The sequence below is a fragment of the Mustela nivalis genome, assembly GCF_964662115.1.
Source record: "Mustela nivalis genome assembly, chromosome: 8".
Lineage (NCBI taxonomy): Eukaryota > Metazoa > Chordata > Mammalia > Carnivora > Mustelidae > Mustela > Mustela nivalis.
The window spans coordinates 119638182-119656039 of NC_139027.1; the positions used below are offsets into that span (position 1 = coordinate 119638182).

Genomic DNA, 17858 nt, shown 5'->3' on the forward strand with positions numbered 1-17858 from the left:
CCACAACTTCCAGCCAGGCCTGGTGAACTTGGCACAAACCTGAGGCTAGCCGCCTCTATCCGGTTCTTGGGTCCTGTTTGTCCCTGGAGCCACCAAAGCCACCCGCAGAAGAAGAGCATGTTACCAGGTCTCTGCGGACCAGATCTGTTGCCTCCCTCTCCTGCTTGCCCAGGGAAGCTTGGATTTTGAAAGGGGGCCCTTGGAGAGCAGCAGAATGGCTGGAAGTTACCAATACCACGGTGACCTTTGACACGTCTTGTCCTCAACTGGTGGCGTCCCCCTTCTACAGTGTCACACCCCGTCTTGTTTCTAGAACCTCAGAGAAGCCCTACAAGGCAGGCAGGCTTGTGGGGTTCCATGTGGCAGAGGTGAAGACTGAGGCCCAGCCAGGAGAGCCACATGGCGGGTCTCAGAGCAGGATTTGACAGCAGATGCCTAAGCCCAAGCCTTCCTGAGCTCCAAGAATAAGATGTCCAGTCCCACTCCCCACCCTCCACCCCCACATCTGGGGCTTGCCCTGGGGTCACAAGCCTCAGGTGACAGGGAGTGCACTGCCTTCTTAGACAGCCTCTCTGTCTTGGCCTTACTTGGACCACAGGCAAATGTCTGTAAGAAGGAGGGGGCCTGCTTCCTGGGGCTGTGGCCCCACAAGCCAGTCTCACTCCTTACCTCTACAAGCTCTCTGAACCCCGCGGGTCAGCACGACCAGATGGCCTAGGGAAGACAAGGGACGCAAACCGTGACAGGCAAAAACCATGTGATATTTTTCCCCTTGATAACCTAAGCTCTTAGACAGACAGAGTGTTCCTTCCTGCCTAGATATACAGGCTTCACGTTCTGTTTATGTTTCTCGGGGGGTGAAAGGTGCCTGAATTCCAACCCTCAGTGAGCAAGGGCTTTGGGACAGTGGGACACTAGCCTGTCTCCCTCTAAGGCTTACGGGTTCACCCTGAAGTCTTGGTGTGGCAGGCTGAGGGGCCTGGACAAACCCAGAGTCTGGATGGCGGGTGGCAGGTGTGAGCAGTGCTGAGAGGGGGGAGAGGCGCGGCTGTAACATCCAACCTCGTGACTGTCTTCAGGAGAGCACAACTTTTCTTTCATTAGGTTGCTTAGTTAATTCATTCATTAATCCTACTTTTATTGGGACTTAATACAGGCTTAGCCCAAGGCTGGGTGATTTAGAATAGGAGAAAGATAAAATTCTAAGATACAGACCCAGCCAGGAGAGGAAGGTAATAACTTAGGAACAGATTGTGGGGTCGGGATCCAGGGTCCATGCAGGAAGCGGTCAGTGCAGGGATCCGACCACCCGCCGCTGAGAAAAGTCAGCATCACCCTCACTCTGACGGGGATGCGTTGAATTCCCTGATTTATCATAGGAGAGTGTAGGTGTGTTCAGAAGGTCACTGACCCGCTCAGGTCTGGCCCCTCCACAGATCCATCCCCACCTTGCACACACATCTTGCACACTTGCCCTCTAAGTCTTTGCCTTGGCTCCTTCTCTCCCAGGACATCTTAGCCAGGGGGTTTCTCCAGCCTCCCCCCCCCCCACCACCACCATGTCCTTCCTTGCTTCCTGGCTCTCCCCACAGTACCCAGGACGGCCCTGGGGAGAGACAAGGAGGGCCGGCTGATGGGAGGCACATGGTGTGTGTGAGGGGGAGATTTGCCCCCGGGAGGAGGAGGTGAGGTTTGTGTGTCCATCTGCCCGTCAGGGGCGGATCAGCAGGGATAAAACGATGCTATCTTCGGACTGGCTCCTCCAGCTCAGGGCTCAGATCAGGATGGAGCCTGACTGGGCCGACCTGGGACCTTCTCTCCTCCTGTCCCAACCTGGCTTCCGTCCCGCTGAATCAGGCAGGCTCTCACCCCCTCCGGCCTCAGGAACCCCAGTGCACACTGAGCACAGTAGCCAACTCCGTCTTCCAGAGCTCCGGGCTCCCTGCGGGGTGGATGAAGAAAACCTCCGTCCTCTAGCAGTACCCCAGGACTCTCCATCACTCTCAAGGGGTCCCCCTTGAGACCATCATGGCATCATGGAAAGCACACGAGAGGCTGGACAGCCAAGCCCGGGTTCCAGCCCCAGCTCTGTGGCCAGTGTGGGTGCTGCCCTGGGATCCCCCTGCCCTCATTGTCCTGGGTTTGGACCCGGAGAGAAGCTCAGTGGCTATTCACCAACTCCCGGCATTCCCTCCAGGAGGGTCCCTCTGAGGATCCTGTGTGGGGTCATCAGCTCCTTGTGTCTCCTGTGCATCTCTGGCAGGTCCGGCGATGTCTGCCAGGCCTTTGCACTTGCCGACACCGGCCTGGAACACCTTGAGCAAGGGGCTCTGCTCGCTCCTCGGGCATCAACTGTAATACCCTCTGCTCCACGAGTCTTCGGCACTAACGTCAACTCCTTGTTTCCCTTCCTGTCTCATCCCCCTGGGTCAGCGGGGGACCTGGCTTACCACACTTACGACCCCAGGAACGACCTGGCTCTGTGATTTGTCAATTTGTGGCATGTCTATCTCCCGCTGTAGGCTCTAGGAGGACCCCAACAGCTTTGTTCAATGCAGCACCTGCACAGGCCTGGCACACAGTAGGTTCTCAATAAACGTTTGTGGAAAAAACAGACGAGTGCCAGCTACGTGCCCAGCCTGGTGGGAATTGCTGAATGCAGGGAAGGGGGGGGGCAGTGTGAGCCCTGACACCGGCTAAGGCGACCGCATCCTCCGCTTCCCAGTGCCCACCCTCGTGCAGCACCCAGGCTCCCCAGCCACTCTCCTCCTCTGTGTTATTGACATTGGAACAGACTGAAGCATCACGTGAGCTTCGGGGCTCCTGTTCTTTGGGCCGCTAGATAATTATCTGGGCCTTATTAAACCCTTAATTACCCAAACAGCTAATCAGGTTCCTGAATATAAGGACTTTCTCGTCCCAGGGTTGGGAGGCAGAGGTCTGTCATCTGCAGGCTATCCCTGGGCTCAGCAAGGTAAGGACAGGCCCCATCCGTGGAAATCTCCCCAGACGGTGTCATCTCCAGCTCTGTCATTTTACAGATGAGAAGAGGCCCAGAGAGAAGGGACTTGCCTGAGATCACAACAAGTGGGTGGAAGGTCAGGGCTTGGATCAATGTCCCGACCCCTGCCTGGATCCCCCCCACCCCCAACAGGAAGCCACTGAAATTTTCAGATGCTGCAGGACTTAGGCAAGATGGAGACAGAAGATCCAAGGGGCCTCGCTGGGCTCTGAGGCTGAGGGAGGACCGTGGAGATCCTGCTTTGCAGGAGCTCAGAGCTGAGCTGGGGCAACAGGGGCAGAGAGAGGGAGGAAGGGACTTCAGTTGGAGGAAAACATGTGAGCAGAGGATGGGGTGGGGACAGCTGGAGACACTCATCTTCAGTAGGATGGATTAAGACAGTCAATTTCAAGCTGCGATCTTTGAGACTGGGGCTGTTTGTCTCTTCCTCCTGGTGGAGGAGACGAAGGCTGAAATTAGGACTTGAGGATGAGCAGGCTGTGGATTGGGGCAGGGAAGGGCATTCTAAAGGAAGAACAGCCTAGGCAAAGGACAAACAAAGCCAGAAACAAAACCTTAGCATTGACTGTCCCAGAAACACTCACACAACCCTGTTACCCCAAGCTGCTTATCCCCCACGTAGGCTTTTCATTTTTTAAAAAAGATTTTATTGATTTATCTGAGAGGGAGAGAGCATGCACCACAGAGAGCACAAGTAGAAGGGAAGGACAGAGGGAGAGGGAAAGGCAGACGCCCCACCGAACAGAGACCCTGATGCGGGGCTCGATGCGAAACTCAATCTCAGGACCCTGAGATCATAACCCGAGCTGAAGGTAGACGCTTAACCCCCTGAGCCACCCAGGCGTTCCCTACCGAGTGGCCTCAATACCTGGCAATAGTGCTGGCCTGGGCATGAGAGACTGAGGTAGGCTGTCTTGGGGCTGGGAGGTGGGGTTGAGGCCAGAGGAGACCTTCACCAAGCCCCTTCCTGCTAGGTCACCCTGATATTGAGCTTCACAATAACTCTGGGGATTTTCAAAGAGGCTCAGCCTTGGGCATGCAGGTACCCCACACATGCCCGTGGCACATGAGTGTGTGTGTTTACAGACATTGAGGAAACACTAAGACTGATTTTGTTTAAGCCCAGAGAGAGCTTTAAAAATTGAATGAGAGACTATGGTTAGTGCTGTGAAGTGTGTAAACCTGGTAATTCACAGACCTGTACCCCTGGGGCTAATAATACATTATATGTTAATAAAAAAATTTTTTTTTAAATGTTTAAAAATTGAATGAGAGAGAAAGAGATTAGATTCTGATTTAGCAAATGTTGATTGTAGGCCTGAATGGTCTTCCTGGCGTTTTAAAAGCTGGCTGCTTCTCATCATTCAGGTCTCAGTCTCAATATCTCCGTCTCAGCAGGGGGGTCTTCCCTGACCCCCCCAGCCCTCATGCCCCGAGTGAGCATACACACGCACACGCACAAGCAGATGCACACACATGCACACGCACACACACGCACACAGCCCCCTCCACGCACATGCACGCACGCATGCACGCACTCTATCCCATTCTATTGCTTCTCTTTAAGATTCAGGAGGAGTAAGACTATCTCTGCCATGTGTACCTTGTGGCCTGGTCTGCCTAGCACATAACAGACACTCAGTAAATGTGAGGTGAATGAATGAATCCAGGTATGGGCTCTGGCCTGGGAGGCAGCTCCAGTAGGCGCCCACCTCTGTGGGTCCATGGAGCCCCCAGGGGTAGAGCCTGATGTTAGCAGGAGTCCAGCTGGAACTCCCCGTCTCTGGGTGACTCAAGCCAGGCGCCACGGTCCCTTTTTAAATCTGCCCGTCCACAGCTCAAACCTGAAATAAACACTTGCCCTCTGCTTGGGAGAATTTCAGGTCTCGGTAAGTAAGAGGGTGGAATTTCTGGGGGTCTGGGGTTGAGGTGAAGCTTTTCTGGAAACCTTGAAGGGCCCGGGGAGGTCCTTATTCAGTTCTCTACTCACTGCCCATCAGACCTGTGTGTTTGCCTCAGTTTCCTTTCTGGTGTGGTAATATCTCAAGGGACCTTAAGGAGCTGTGAGTTGAGATTTCTGGAAGTGAGATTGAGCCAAAGGAAGTGGGGGATGCCATTGACTGTAGTATCAGGATTGGGGGAGCAGAGGGTTCCCCCATTCCCATACTATGGTGGGAGTTCCCCATCCCCTCTGCGGCCCTGGAATTGCCTGGCACTGAGCTGCCCTTGAACTTATGAAAAACAGCAGCTGAAGCCCCCCACCAACCCCATAATGCAGGCTGGTCAGAATATATCATGCCCACAGATGGGGAAACTGAGGCCTAGACAAGGGAAGTGACCTTCCTGGGGTGCCCCTGAGGCTCTGTGTTTAATTTGGACACTTTTGGACCCCTCTGGAAGTCAGCAATGAGGTTTGTGGAACTGGCTGGAGTTCAAAGGCTCCTGGACCCCCAAGACCATCCAGGGGGCCTGTTCTCTTTTGGAACATGGGAGGCCCCCAGGGAAACTGGGGCCTGGGGGGCTGCAACCAACTGCGGACCTGTGGCACAGGTGGAGCCATGATGCAAATCCTGTTTCTGGCCCTCTGCGGCCTGCTGACCCACACCCGAGCAGACCCTGGGGCACGGCTGCGGCTGGGCATGGACATCATGAACCGCGGTGAGCTGGCGAGCGGGGCTCGGGGCTGGGGGCAGGTGGGGCGTGGTGACCGCTCCTGTTTGCACGGCCTTGAGCATCCCACGATCCTCAAAATAAAAGTTAACGGCAATGATATTATTCCTCCATTTGGCTGAGGAAGAAACTGAGACCCAGAGAAAATAGGGTGACTTGTCCAGGGTCCCTCCACAAGTTGGAGGCAGAGCTGGAAACCCTGCTTCCCCAGAGACTCTCCAGACCCTGACAGCAGGCCTGGGGCCATAAGAGGATTGTGGGGAAGACAGACCGGAGCCAAAGCCCAGCTCTGCCAACAATTTGCTCTGTGACCTCAGGCAAGGTGTTACTGCTCTGTGTTAGGGTCTACTCCTCCATAAACTTAAAATGTAAAGAAATGTGAAATCGGGTGACCAGTCCTTACAATGAAGTGTGAGTTTACACTCTCCTGGGGTACCTTTAGTAAAAGTCACTTGCCACCTCCTAGCTCCACAATGTCAGGGGAAATGAAGTCACGTGCTGCTGCAAAGAGCTGATGACAATTCCTCCGGCTCTGTCTTCGTCCCCTTTCTGGGAATCAGTCTCTGACTGGGGGCTGGGACCCCCAGTGGGGAACCAGCAGCATCTGCATCTTTAATAAGCTCTCAGATGCTCCCTCGTCACGCAGCTTTGAGGATGGCTGGGCCACAGGATAAAGTCAATACTCTAGGCCTGGGGTTCGGACCTCCATGATATGCCCCCTGCAGACTGCTTCCTCCCTGTCCTGTCTGGCCCCGCCCTCCAGCCTTGCTGAATTTTCTCACTCTTAACTCTCTATGCTACCTTCTTCCTCGCTTCTCCACTTATGCATTTTTCATGGACTAGCCTTCAAAGTCTCTGCCTCCTAGTGAAAATTCCTATCCCTCCTTCAAGAACCAGCTGATGGGGCACCTCCTCTTGGAAGCCTTCCCCAGCTCTTCTCCTCCTGGAACAAACCCCTCCTGCGGTTCCTCCAACTGTCTGCATACTATGGATGGCTCTTGTCACTTGTTACTGTCATTGCTGGTGACTGCTGCGTGAGGCTGAGGACAGGGGCCAGGTGTGGCTCTTCTCTGAGTCTCCCCATCACCCAGCCCAGGGCGGGGCACAGGGACTGTGGGCACAGAGTTGTGCCACTTGTGAGTGGCCTATGCCTGGGATGTCTGAGAGGTTGGCTCCAGACAGGAAAGCAGTGGGGAGCCCCGCTAAGCATCTCTCTGTGACACCCCCCACCACCCTGTCCCATCCAGAGGTGCAGAGCGCCATGGATGAGAGCCACATCCTGGAACAGATGGCAGCTGAGGCAGGCAAGAAGCCCATCAAGGGCATCACCAAGTGAGCAGGGGATGGGCTTTGGGGGTGGCAGGGCAGAGGGTGGTGGGGAATGCCGTGTCCAGGACCTGAGAGGGCAGAAGGGAGAGGAGCCTGCCTGGGATGTGCTGGGGAAGATGGACTCTGAGCACTCTGCACTGAGCTGGAAATAGACAGTGACCAATTAGCAGCGTCTGCTGAGAGCTTGGGTCAGCAATGGTGGTGATGGAGGGTGTTAGATGAGCCACATCTTTGTTATCCTGGATCTCGACTGGTGGTTCTCAACCATGGGGGATTTTGCCTCCAAGGAGCATTTGGCAATGTCGGGAAACAGCGATGCTGCTAAACGTCCTACGAGACACAGGACAGCCCCCCAAAACAAAGAATTATTCTGCCCAAAATGCCAACAGTGATGCCATTGGCAAACCTCCCCATCTTGCCAGTGGGGAAGCTGAAGCCCCCAGAGAGGAAGGGTACAGCCCAAGGTCACACAGCCAAGTGTCCTGATTCACACATGGCAAGTACTGTGTACAAACAATTTCCAGGCTTTGCATCTCACGATGGCCCCATGACGCAGGCTTATCCCTGTGACAGGACGGGGGCGGGGGGCGGTTACCCAAGAGTTCCAGACATGGTGGTGGAGGAACAGGGTTCAGGGCCTGGGTTTCAACAGTCGGGTTCTCATTGCTGTGGATGTCTGACCCCTCCCAGTGTGAAAGTGAAGGATGTGCAGCTGCCTGTCATCACCTTGAACTTCATCCCTGGCGTGGGTATCTTCCAGTGTGTGTCCACCGGCATGACCATCACTGGCAAGAGGTGAGGATGGCAGAGGAGGGGAGGGGGAGAGGAGCATGCCCTTGTCTTACTCTTCTGTGTACATTTATTGAGTACCTACTGTGGACCGCCTGGGCGCTGTGCTCTGAGATGGGCATATCTGGTTCCTGCGTTGGGTGGGAACCAGACCTGAGCCTAGACGATCACAGACTGAGCGCTTAGCCTAGGACAGAGGAAGCACTAGCAGTGTGAGGGCAATCAAAAAAGGCTTCGGGGAGATAATGATAGCTGAGGAGGGTTTTAAAGGTTGTGTAGGAATTCCCCAAAGCAAGAGGGAAGAGGAAGACTGGTTTTGTGACCTTGAGCAGGTCCCATCCTCTTTTCTGTCCTGTGGGGGTGGTGCCTCTGACCCTTTCCCCCTCCCAGAGTTGCTGAGACTGAGAGCAAAGATGAGACAAGGATAGTGGCCGCAGTGGCATAGCTGTCCATGATGCCTGCTTGCCCGCCCCTCCAGCTTCATGGGTGGGAACATGGAGATCATCGTGGCTCTGAACATCACAGCCACCGACCGGCTTCTGCAGGATGAGGAAACGGGCCTCCCCGTGTTTAAGAGCGAGGGCTGTGAGATCATCCTGATCAGTGTGAAGACCAACATGCCTAGCAAGTGAGGGACTCCGTGGCTGGGGAGGTGGGTGGGGTCCACGGTGCCGCCCCTGCCCTCTGTCCCGCTCCCGGAGTCACTCCCTTTGTCGTGTCCCTGTATGTCTCCTGTACCTAACTGCCTACCGTCTATGCCCTGTCCCCATCCTCTGTGTCCAGCATGCTGCCTAAGGTTGTCAACAAGTTCCTGGACAGCACGCTACACAAAGTTCTTCCGAGCCTGGTGAGTGCCTGGAGCAAGCCTCCACCCGCACCCACATCCCGGGCAGTGCTCGGACCAGGGCTGGAAAATGCCTTTTCTCTCGAGTGCCACTCCGACTGACTGAGGAGGACTCTGAGGCTATGGCTGCCTCAGGGGGAAAAAGTGCTTTGATCATCTAGTGATGTCTGCCATGAGCACAGAAGGAGGAATGCTTACCATTTGCTGGGGGACCAGTCCTTGCTGATTCTGCAGACTGTGGTTCGGAGCTTGGGACTCTAGCCTAGGCTCTGCCACTGACTTTCTGTGTGACTTGGGGCCTCGGTTTCCCCTCCAGTCCCTGTCCCTCCAGGACTCTTGGGTCTCCCCATGGAGTCCCATTCAGCTGTGAGGAATGAGGTCCTCCATGCCGGGGCCCCCTCAGCCCAGCGCCTTTCTGCTTCCAGATGTGTCCAGCCATCGACGCGGTCCTGGTGTACGTGAACAAGAAGTGGGCCAGCCTGAATGGTGAGTGGCCCCAGCCATGCCTTGCTCCCACATGGGGACATCTGGATGGCTGGATTTGGCAGCCTTCATTCCCCATTCAAGCGCCTTTTCCAAGCCCAGCCTTGGGACAGAAGAGGTCTAAGGTCTTGGTGACTGTCTACCCCCCTACTGTCCAGATGGGAAACCTGAGGGCCTGAGGGACTCTGGGATTTTTGTCTCAGCCTTCCATCCAATGTTCTATCCATGACCCCCAATACTCCAAGGACAGCAGTCATGGTGGGCTCTTCCACAAACCTCGCACCCTGCATAGTAATCCTATAGTGATGATACCTGACTCTTTCCTCTGCCCCTGGGGATCTATGGCATCTGCTATCTCAGGGTTCATGGGGTTTGTTAGTGGGGTGAGAGGAAAACCCAATGGCTGGGAATGAAGAAAACTGGCCCATGTGCTCAGCAGCATGGCCTGGGACACTTTACTCCTCTGAGCCTCAGTCTACACATCTATAAAACAGGGCCAAGAATCCTGATCACACCAGTCTGTTGTGGGAACTGAGCCACAACAGCCCTCAGGAAACTCTCAAGTTCTGTGGCCACAGAGTGATGCAAGGGAGCGGGATTTCCAGGCCAGCCACCACTGGCTCCATTCTACAGATGAAGTTACTGAGGCCCAGAGATGCTAAGCAACTTGCCTTGGGTCACACAGAGGGCCAAGGCCTCTGGTACCTGGGCCAGCTCAGGTAGCAGCTGGCTGATGCCAGCATCTATGACCTGCCCCTAGTTGGACCCTTTCTGAGTAGAACCCTTCTTACACAGCCCCGATGCCCGTGGGCCAGATGGGCACGATCAAATATGTCCTGACGTCCATGCCGACCACCACGGCCAGCTCCGTCCAAGTAGACTTCAGTGTAAGTGCCAGGGGACCCTCCCAGGGTCTGGGATCTCACCAGCCTGCTTCTGCTGGGGAGGTGGCTGGACAGGGCTGTGGAGGGTGGGAGGGTCCTTCCGGCTCTGGCAGACCAAGCCCACCAAGAGAGTGTTCCCTGACACTGAAGCTTTCTCCCTCTTTCTGCTCTCAACATGAATTCCGAGTCCTGAGCTGACTCCCAGGACTGCTGACCCCACACTCACACCTTCTGAAGGCTGTCTGCTTCTTGCAAAGAGTGGCTCACCCAGTTTTACCCATGGGAACACGGGAGCCAGGTGGTGGAGGAGACAGGACTTGGGTCTCACTGGGAGTTGGTGGCAGAGGTGGGTCCTCAGCCAGGTCTCCAGAACTCCAGGTGCCTCTTCCTGGATTGGGAAGAAAAAGCCCCAACATCATTTTCTCGTGAAGCCTTCCTCTGGTGCGGTGCTCCCAGGCCTTGCGTTGTTTGCCACTCACTTCCTTCTGAGTATAAGCAGAAAGCATGTCTACATCAACGAGAGCTCCAACCCAGTCAGATTAACTGGGGTTATTTAAGCAATCCCATGAGTGACCACCTGTGGCTTAGTGACTGATCCTTTATCCTCACAGGCCTCAGTTTACCCATCTGTACCCTAGGAGGATAGCCTGCTCTTGGCCCTACCATCTAGTGACTTGCTGACTTGAGGGCTGGTTTGGCACCACTTAGTTTGGAGGACAGAGTATTTTTTTCTTCTTTTTTAGATTTATTTATTTATTTGACAGATCACAAGTAGGCAGAGAGAGAGAGAGGAAGGGAAGTAGGCTCCCCGCTGAGCAGAGAGCCTGATGCAGGGCTCGATCCCAGGACCCTGGGATCAGGACCAGACCTGAAGGCAGAGGCTTTAACCCACTGAGCCACCCAGGCGCACCAAGGAGGATAGTCTTTTTCCCAGCCACAGTCCTTCATGGCCAAGGCCGAGCATCTCTCTCCCCGCTGTCCCACAGCCTACAGTGCAACAGCAAGGGGGCAACACCATCCAGCCTGCCAACGCTGGGGAGGCCTTTGAGTTCCCTGAAGGCTATGCTGAAGGCTCCTCACAGCTGCTGCTCTCGGCCACCTTCCTCACCGCAGAGCTGGCCCTTCTGCAGAAGTCGTTGGATGTGAATGTCCATGATATGAAGGTGAGCTGCCCCGTAATGACAGTCCCTGCTTGGCGTGTCTGTTCTGAGAATTATCCTGGGGCTGGGGAAAGCACCAAGACTGGAATTGCCGGGACTGATTTGGGTCTCTATCATCAGTGTGCCCTAGCACCGACCATCTCTCTGTCCACGTAACCACATCTACTCATCCGTCCGTCCAACTGTCAATGCAACCAAGCATTTATAGATCAACCTACAGGTCTCATGCTCTGGCCATCCATTCCCATTTTCTTATCCAGTCATCAGCCCCTTGTCCATCCATCTCACCATCATGTATTCATGCCCTAGACTCTATCCATCCAGCCGCCATCCAACCACAGGGTCTGATACTATCAAAGAAGTGAGTCTATATCTGTCCTTCACCACCCAAACACCCATATACCTACCCAACTCTCCATTATCCAGCATTCTACTCATCTGGACATTCATCCATCTTTCCATCCATCACCGCTGATCCGTCATTTCATCGTCCCATCCATACACCCTCCATCCATCCATGTACCTTCTCATCCATCCTACCACCTATCAATCTATTCCTTATCCACTCTACCTTCCATTTATCAGACCACCCCACATCTTCTTACCTACCCATCTTCTTATCCATCATTCCTTTCATCCCTCCACCCACCCCATCCACCTGCTCATTTATTATTCATTCTCTTGCATAAGGGCTCATCCGTCCATCCACGAATCCATTCAGCACTCATTTGTTGATCCATTTCCCCATTTATCCACGCACCCACAAGTCCGTCCACCCACCCTTCTCTCATGCATCACATCCATCCATTCTACATCTGTCTGCCAGTTTTTCATCCAACATTTTCTCAGCATCTGACCTTATGCGAAGAGCCATGGACATTGGGTCATGTAACCACAATCTGAGCTACCCGGGAGCTCCTTATCTACTTAATCACAGGGTGATAATATGCAGGAGGGAACCACAGAGGGCTTACCTTATAGACTCAGAGGAGGTGTCTGTTCAGAAGGACAGGGGAAGACTTCAGTAATCTTAACCTTGATTTATTTTGTAGATTGGTCAACTGCCCCCACAAACCACAAAGACCCTGGCTGGCTTCATCCCTAAAGTGAGTGCCCTAACTGCCCATGATCTCCATATCTCCCTGCTCTGTTCTCCAGTTGAAGGGAACAAGGGATTTGGGAGGCAGACTTTCAAGGTCACATTTCTCTTGTCTGATATAGCATCATCCTGACTTCTCCATAAAGTACTCTTTGGGTCTAGCATAGAAACAGCTCAGGTTTTGTGGGTTATACTTTCTATGTCTAATAAGAAAGAGCCAGACTGCTTGTTTTGTTTCTTTTATTTCCCGGTAGACATGCATGTCATGTTTTCTGTGCATGCATGCCCTTGCATGTCATGTTTTCTGTGTCCAGGGTACTAATCACCTACTTCATGATGGACTCCTGGTTTCAGCTGAAGCCACCCATCTGAGGGTGGGCCTTGAGGGGAGTGTCCTGGTTTCTGTAGGTAACTAAGGCTTATCCCAAGCCGAAGCCCTTGGTGACCCAGATCAGGATAAACAAGCCCCCCAAGATCACCATGGAGACAGGCAATAGCCTACTGCACCTCCACGGCACCCTGGAGATGTTTGCTGTTCGGCGGCGGGGCAAGGCTCCCGTATCCCTCTTTCTCCTGGAAAGTGTGAGTACAATCTCTTTCCCACTTAAGCCCCACTTTATGGATATTCAAGGCTGCAGTGTAGGATTTTAGTTGATAGCCAAGTAATATATTGACATATCCTTAATTAATCCCAATTATGTGATCCTAACCTCCTGGGAGCTGTCACCTGGTATCTGATCCTTGGCTCTGCCACTTTAATCTTTGAATGGACAGAAAGATCAACAAACAGTTGGGTCCTTCCTTTCTCTCTCCTCCCTCCATGCCTATCTTCTTCCCCCCTTCCCTACCTCCTTTCCTTCCTCCAACATTCATTAGCATATACAAGGGCTGAAAAGGGCTCACCTAGGGAAATATAGGAGCCTAGGAAGTTCTCAAATCTAGTTGAGGAAATCACGGAGGACTTCCCAGAGGAGGTGATGCCTACACTATGTTTTCAAGGTTGAGCAGGAGCTGGCCACAGAAAGGGTTAATGCTGGTGATAGAAGGTACCCCACGTAGATATAACAGGATGTGCAAAGGCTGGAGCAATAACGTGGTGTGTGCAAGGACCTACAAGGTGTCAGATGTATTTATTTTATTTTATATAATTATTCAAGAGAGAGACAGACAGAGATAATGAGAAGAGAGCATGGGTAAGGAGGAGAGGGAGAAGCAGGCTCCCACTGCAGGGAACCCGACATGGGACTCGATCTCAGGATCCTGGGATCATGACGTGAGCCAAAGGCAGATGCCCAACCAACTGAGCCACTCAAGTGCCCTGGTGCCAGATATTTTTAAGAGTCTAATCCTGGGGCAGGTACAGAGATGTTGAGGAACCTGGGCTGCGGGCAGGGGGAGACTACTAAATTCAGTTCCTGAAGATGGGATGGGCAGAGAGGAAGACCCCTGCTTTGCCATGGCAATGATGCAGGGAAGGTGGTGGAGCCCCTGGGTTTTACCAGCCCTTATGGGGCACCCACTGCCTTCTCCCTGCTTTTGTCCCCTTCTGCCACCTGCCAGCACTTCAACCTGAAAATCCAGTACTCTGTTCGTGAGAACCGTCTGCAGATGGTCACCTCTCTGAACAGGTAGGATTCTGCTGCCTGTGCTGGTGTCCTTGTTCCCCTGCACGGGCATTACCACAAGTGCTTGGTTTTTCTGCTCCAGGGTCTCCCTCTGATCCATCCAGCATGACCCACACTGCCGGGCTGCTCTGGTCACCATCTCTCTTCTAGAATCCTCAATAGCTCCCCATTATTTGAATGATCTCCTCCCAAATCTTAGCCTGGCACTCAAGGCCCCTCTCAAATTCTCCCACCAATTGCTTCTGCTCTTCTAGGCTCTTGCACAGTGAGTCTGATCGTGGGTCCATGTCCCCTTTTCCATTAATAAGCTTTTGCCCATGTCATCCAAATGCCACCTGCCTCCTGGCATCCACCATAAATGCCACCTCCTCCTGGAAGCCTGTCCTTCTACTACCAATAGCTAACATTAATAGAGCTCTGTCTGTATGTGAAGCACTGGCTCCAACGTTATATTCATTATCCTACTTCAACACCGTAGTCTTCCTCCTTACTTTTTACATTTGACTTAATCTTGGATCTGACTTGTATCAGGCCAAGATTCTTTCGGTGCCAGAGACAATTCCAATTTAACTGGCTAAGCCCAAAAGAGAATCTTTGGGCTCACATAATTGAAAACTCTAGGGGTAGATCTTAATTTCTTACTTTCAGGCATGGCTGGATCTTAGGTACACAAAGTTCTCAGGATCTCCCTCCTCCCTTGATCTTCACTGTCCACTCTGTTGGCTGAATTCTCAGGCAGCCTGTCCCTAGGTGGTGGCAAAAGTCCCCAACACCAAGAGAGGCCTCTTGTCCAATGGGGGCTCAGTTCCAAGTCCAAGGCTGCTTCTCATTGGTTTAGCATGGATCACATCACCAGTCGGAAACTAGCCACTGATGCCAGAGATGAAATGTTCTGATTGGTCAGGTCCGGGTCGTGCTCATCCTGGGACTCTGAATGCCTTGGAATCAGAGTGGAAAATGGGAGGTCTGCTACTGAATAGAGAATAGAACTTGGGAAGACAAAATCAGATGACTGTCATGGGTGCCATCATGTATTAATGCTTATTGGAGGCTGTGCCAGGAGGGGGTCATGTGAAGGGTCTTAATCCTATGCCCTGCAGGGATGTGGGACTGATTTATTGGGCAACAAACCCTTGCATGCCTAGCATTGGGCAGGAGCATAGACATGGCTGGGAGTCCCAGAGGGAAGAGTCAGGACCCATGAGAAGAAGGAGTGGTTTGAGCTGTAGGAAACAAAATAGGCTGTAATGAAAGGAGAGGACTGCTCCGTCGTAGGTAGTATCCAAGTAGGGACTTACGAGCATCTGGTCTGAAGGCTGTATAGGGACTTCTGCATCAGGGAGGGTCTGTAGGTGTTGGAGATCCCCTTTATCCGTGGTCAGGAGCAGTAGCTCTGACTGCCCTGCCCACTCCTTGTCCCCTGCCCCTGCCACCCCATGCAGATTACTGAGCCTGTCACGGGAGTCCTCATCGATTGGTGCTTTCAATGTAAGTATCTCAAGTGCTTCTTTCTGCTCTGGTTTGAGGGCAAGACTGTGCTTGTTCTCCCTTGGCAGGGATGGCCCCTGAAATGGAGGCAGAAGGAATAGAGCAGCTCACGCTGGGGCTTGGGGAAGCTGGCTTTGCTGTGTGACCTTGGGAAATTCACGTAGCCTCGCTGAGTCCCTCTCCTCTTCTGGACAGAATTTAGACATCTCCGTGGATTGATTTTAATTACACTGTTGTGCATAGCAGCAGCCTGGGCTGGGTTGGTTGGCCCAGCTGTCATTTTTATTAGTCTCTGTAGCCTTAGGTCCTAGGACAGAACCTGACCAGTAGGCACCAATAATAATAATAACAACAATAGCACTTCCTAAACACTTACTCTGTGCTCTGTGCTCTACCCAAACTCACTGATCCCCTGGGCATAGGCACTATTATATTCCATTTTCACAGATGGGGAAACTGAGGTACAGAGAGGTAGTGAATGACTGACTGATCAAAACTACTGAGTTTTCTGTAGGAGCAACAGGAGACCCACAGGTCACCCTCTGTGTCCTCAATTCCTCTGTGCCTGCACCATGACCCAAGGCCCATCATGTCACTCTACAGGGGCTAACTGTATGCATTAGCATACAGTCAAACAGGGTCCTTCCAGTTTTGATGCTTGGTGAACAATTTGATGTCTCTAATATGCATTCCTGTGGCCCCCAGACGTGGCTGAAGTGAGGGCTGCAAAAATCTGTTGAACTGAGTTGAATCAAATGATGTGGGTGTTCTCTCTTTCTCTCTTACCCCCAGGAGAAGAAGTTGACTGGCTTCATTACTGATTATCTCCGAGAAGCGTACGTCCCAGTAGTCAACGGTGAGGGCTCCAGGGGGCTTTGACTTTACTGGTGTCAAGAAACACTGTAAGGAGGGGATGCCACCTTGGTGGTCTCAAATCCCCTTCACTGGCCCCAGATAAGGGAGGCAAAGAGAGAGTGGATTGTCACTGCCGGGTCTTTGAAGTTAATGGAGTCTGAATGTCACCTGTCTGGGGACAAAGGCCTCTTCCACAGTTTGGGATCCTTGGCTCTGGACCCCACACCATGAGTCAGATCTTGCCCCAGACCTGGGATGTGAGTACGCGGTGACCAGGCTTACATTCTCTATGCCACGCTGGCTGGGAGAGATCGTGAATCCGTCCCTGTGCTATTTCCCGTTACTCTGCTCCCAGTGGCCAAGGAGTGGCTTTAAGGAGTAATCAATTGACTGCAGAGTCATCAGCTCAAATGACTTTCACTGTGTTTCTCAGATGCGCTCCAAGTTGGGTTCCCACTTCCAGACCTTCTGGACATGGATTACAACCTGGCAGAGCTGAGCATAGTAGAGGTGAGTTAAGGAGCTAAGAAAAGCCGGGTCAGTCAGTACTTTTGGCCAGTGAATGATGAGCAAAAGCCTGCTTCTGTCAGCCTGGAGGGAGGAGGCCTGAGGAGGGCAGCGGCCATCAGTACAATCCTGCTGCTTTCCTGAACAAGAATCTCCTCCTCAGACCTAGGGCGACCCTTGGCCAGGGGCTCCCCAGAAGGAAACTCGAGTCCTGCTACTTCCCTTCTCTAATACCTCTGGCAAATGACTTCACCTTTTTCTGTGGCTTAAAATAGGGCTGATAATATGGGTGTATCTACCTCAGAAAGAACTATTGAGATAATTCACCTAAAGGCATACAGTAAGTGCTTAATAAATATTAACTTTACACTGCATGCCAAGTATTTAATAGCAAGCATAAATGTACGTGTTTCTCATTTGACCTCTCCACTCTGGGAGGTAGGGATGCTGTCCCCACTCGATCACTGAGAAAACGGACACTTAGAGGTGCAAAGGGCCACAGGCAGGTCTAGGATATCCTCTGCTCCTACACACCACCCTGGCTTCCATTTCCTGGCCCCCCGGCCCGAGCCGTCCTGTGCGATGGTTCCCCGGCCCCACCGGTCCCTTTGCTTCCTTTCAGAATGCCCTGGTGCTGAACTTGAAGCTGAACTGACCAGGGCAGGTTTCGCCTGCTGGTTGCCCCCACGGACCCACCCAGCTGCGCCCCCTGGAGGAGCCTCCGAGTGGAGCCGGTGGGCCAAGGCCCCTTACTGCGAGTGGCCACCCTCTTTGACAAGGAGTGAGTGGGGCCGGCCTGGGCTGGGCCTTGGCAATAAACAGGAGAAAGCTCCTCACGAACATCTGATGGTTTGATCTCTTTATTTGTAGTAAAGTGATGCCTGCCTCTTCTTCTGCTTCAGTGGGTTTTGGAGTGTAAGACTGGCTTGGAGTCTACAGGAACACTGGTCACAGCCTTCAGGGGCAGATGTGGGCATATATGGAGCACCTGCTGAATGCCATGCTCCAGACTTTACTTGTACTATCTCATTTCATCCACCCAATAACCCATGCAACTATGGCCATCTCCATTTTACAGATGGGGAAGCTGAGGCACAGGGCCA

The 17858-nt window shown here is 53.0% G+C and overlaps 1 protein-coding gene across 3 annotated transcripts; it reads left to right on the top strand.

Annotated features, from left to right (window-relative positions):
• The first annotated feature begins 2896 nt into the window (after positions 1-2896).
• BPIFB6 (BPI fold containing family B member 6) lies at positions 2897-17597 on the top strand. Of its 3 annotated transcripts, XM_082745978.1 has the most exons (17): positions 2905-2974; positions 4860-4911; positions 5573-5680; positions 6940-7024; positions 7712-7816; positions 8289-8438; positions 8594-8657; positions 9080-9140; positions 9933-10024; positions 11008-11184; positions 12234-12287; positions 12689-12862; positions 13841-13908; positions 15348-15393; positions 16186-16249; positions 16682-16758; positions 17378-17597. In XM_082745978.1, exons 3-17 carry the CDS (start codon positions 5581-5583, stop codon positions 17408-17410), a joined length of 1350 nt encoding a protein of 449 aa, XP_082602104.1. In that variant the 5' UTR covers positions 2905-2974; positions 4860-4911; positions 5573-5580; the 3' UTR covers positions 17411-17597. The 3 variants fall into 3 exon arrangements, with proteins under 3 accessions (XP_082602103.1, XP_082602104.1, XP_082602105.1); XM_082745977.1 differs by lacking the exon at positions 4860-4911 and having other exon boundaries at positions 2897-2974; XM_082745979.1 differs by lacking the exon at positions 4860-4911 and having other exon boundaries at positions 2932-2993.
• Positions 17598-17858: the final 261 nt, after the last annotated feature.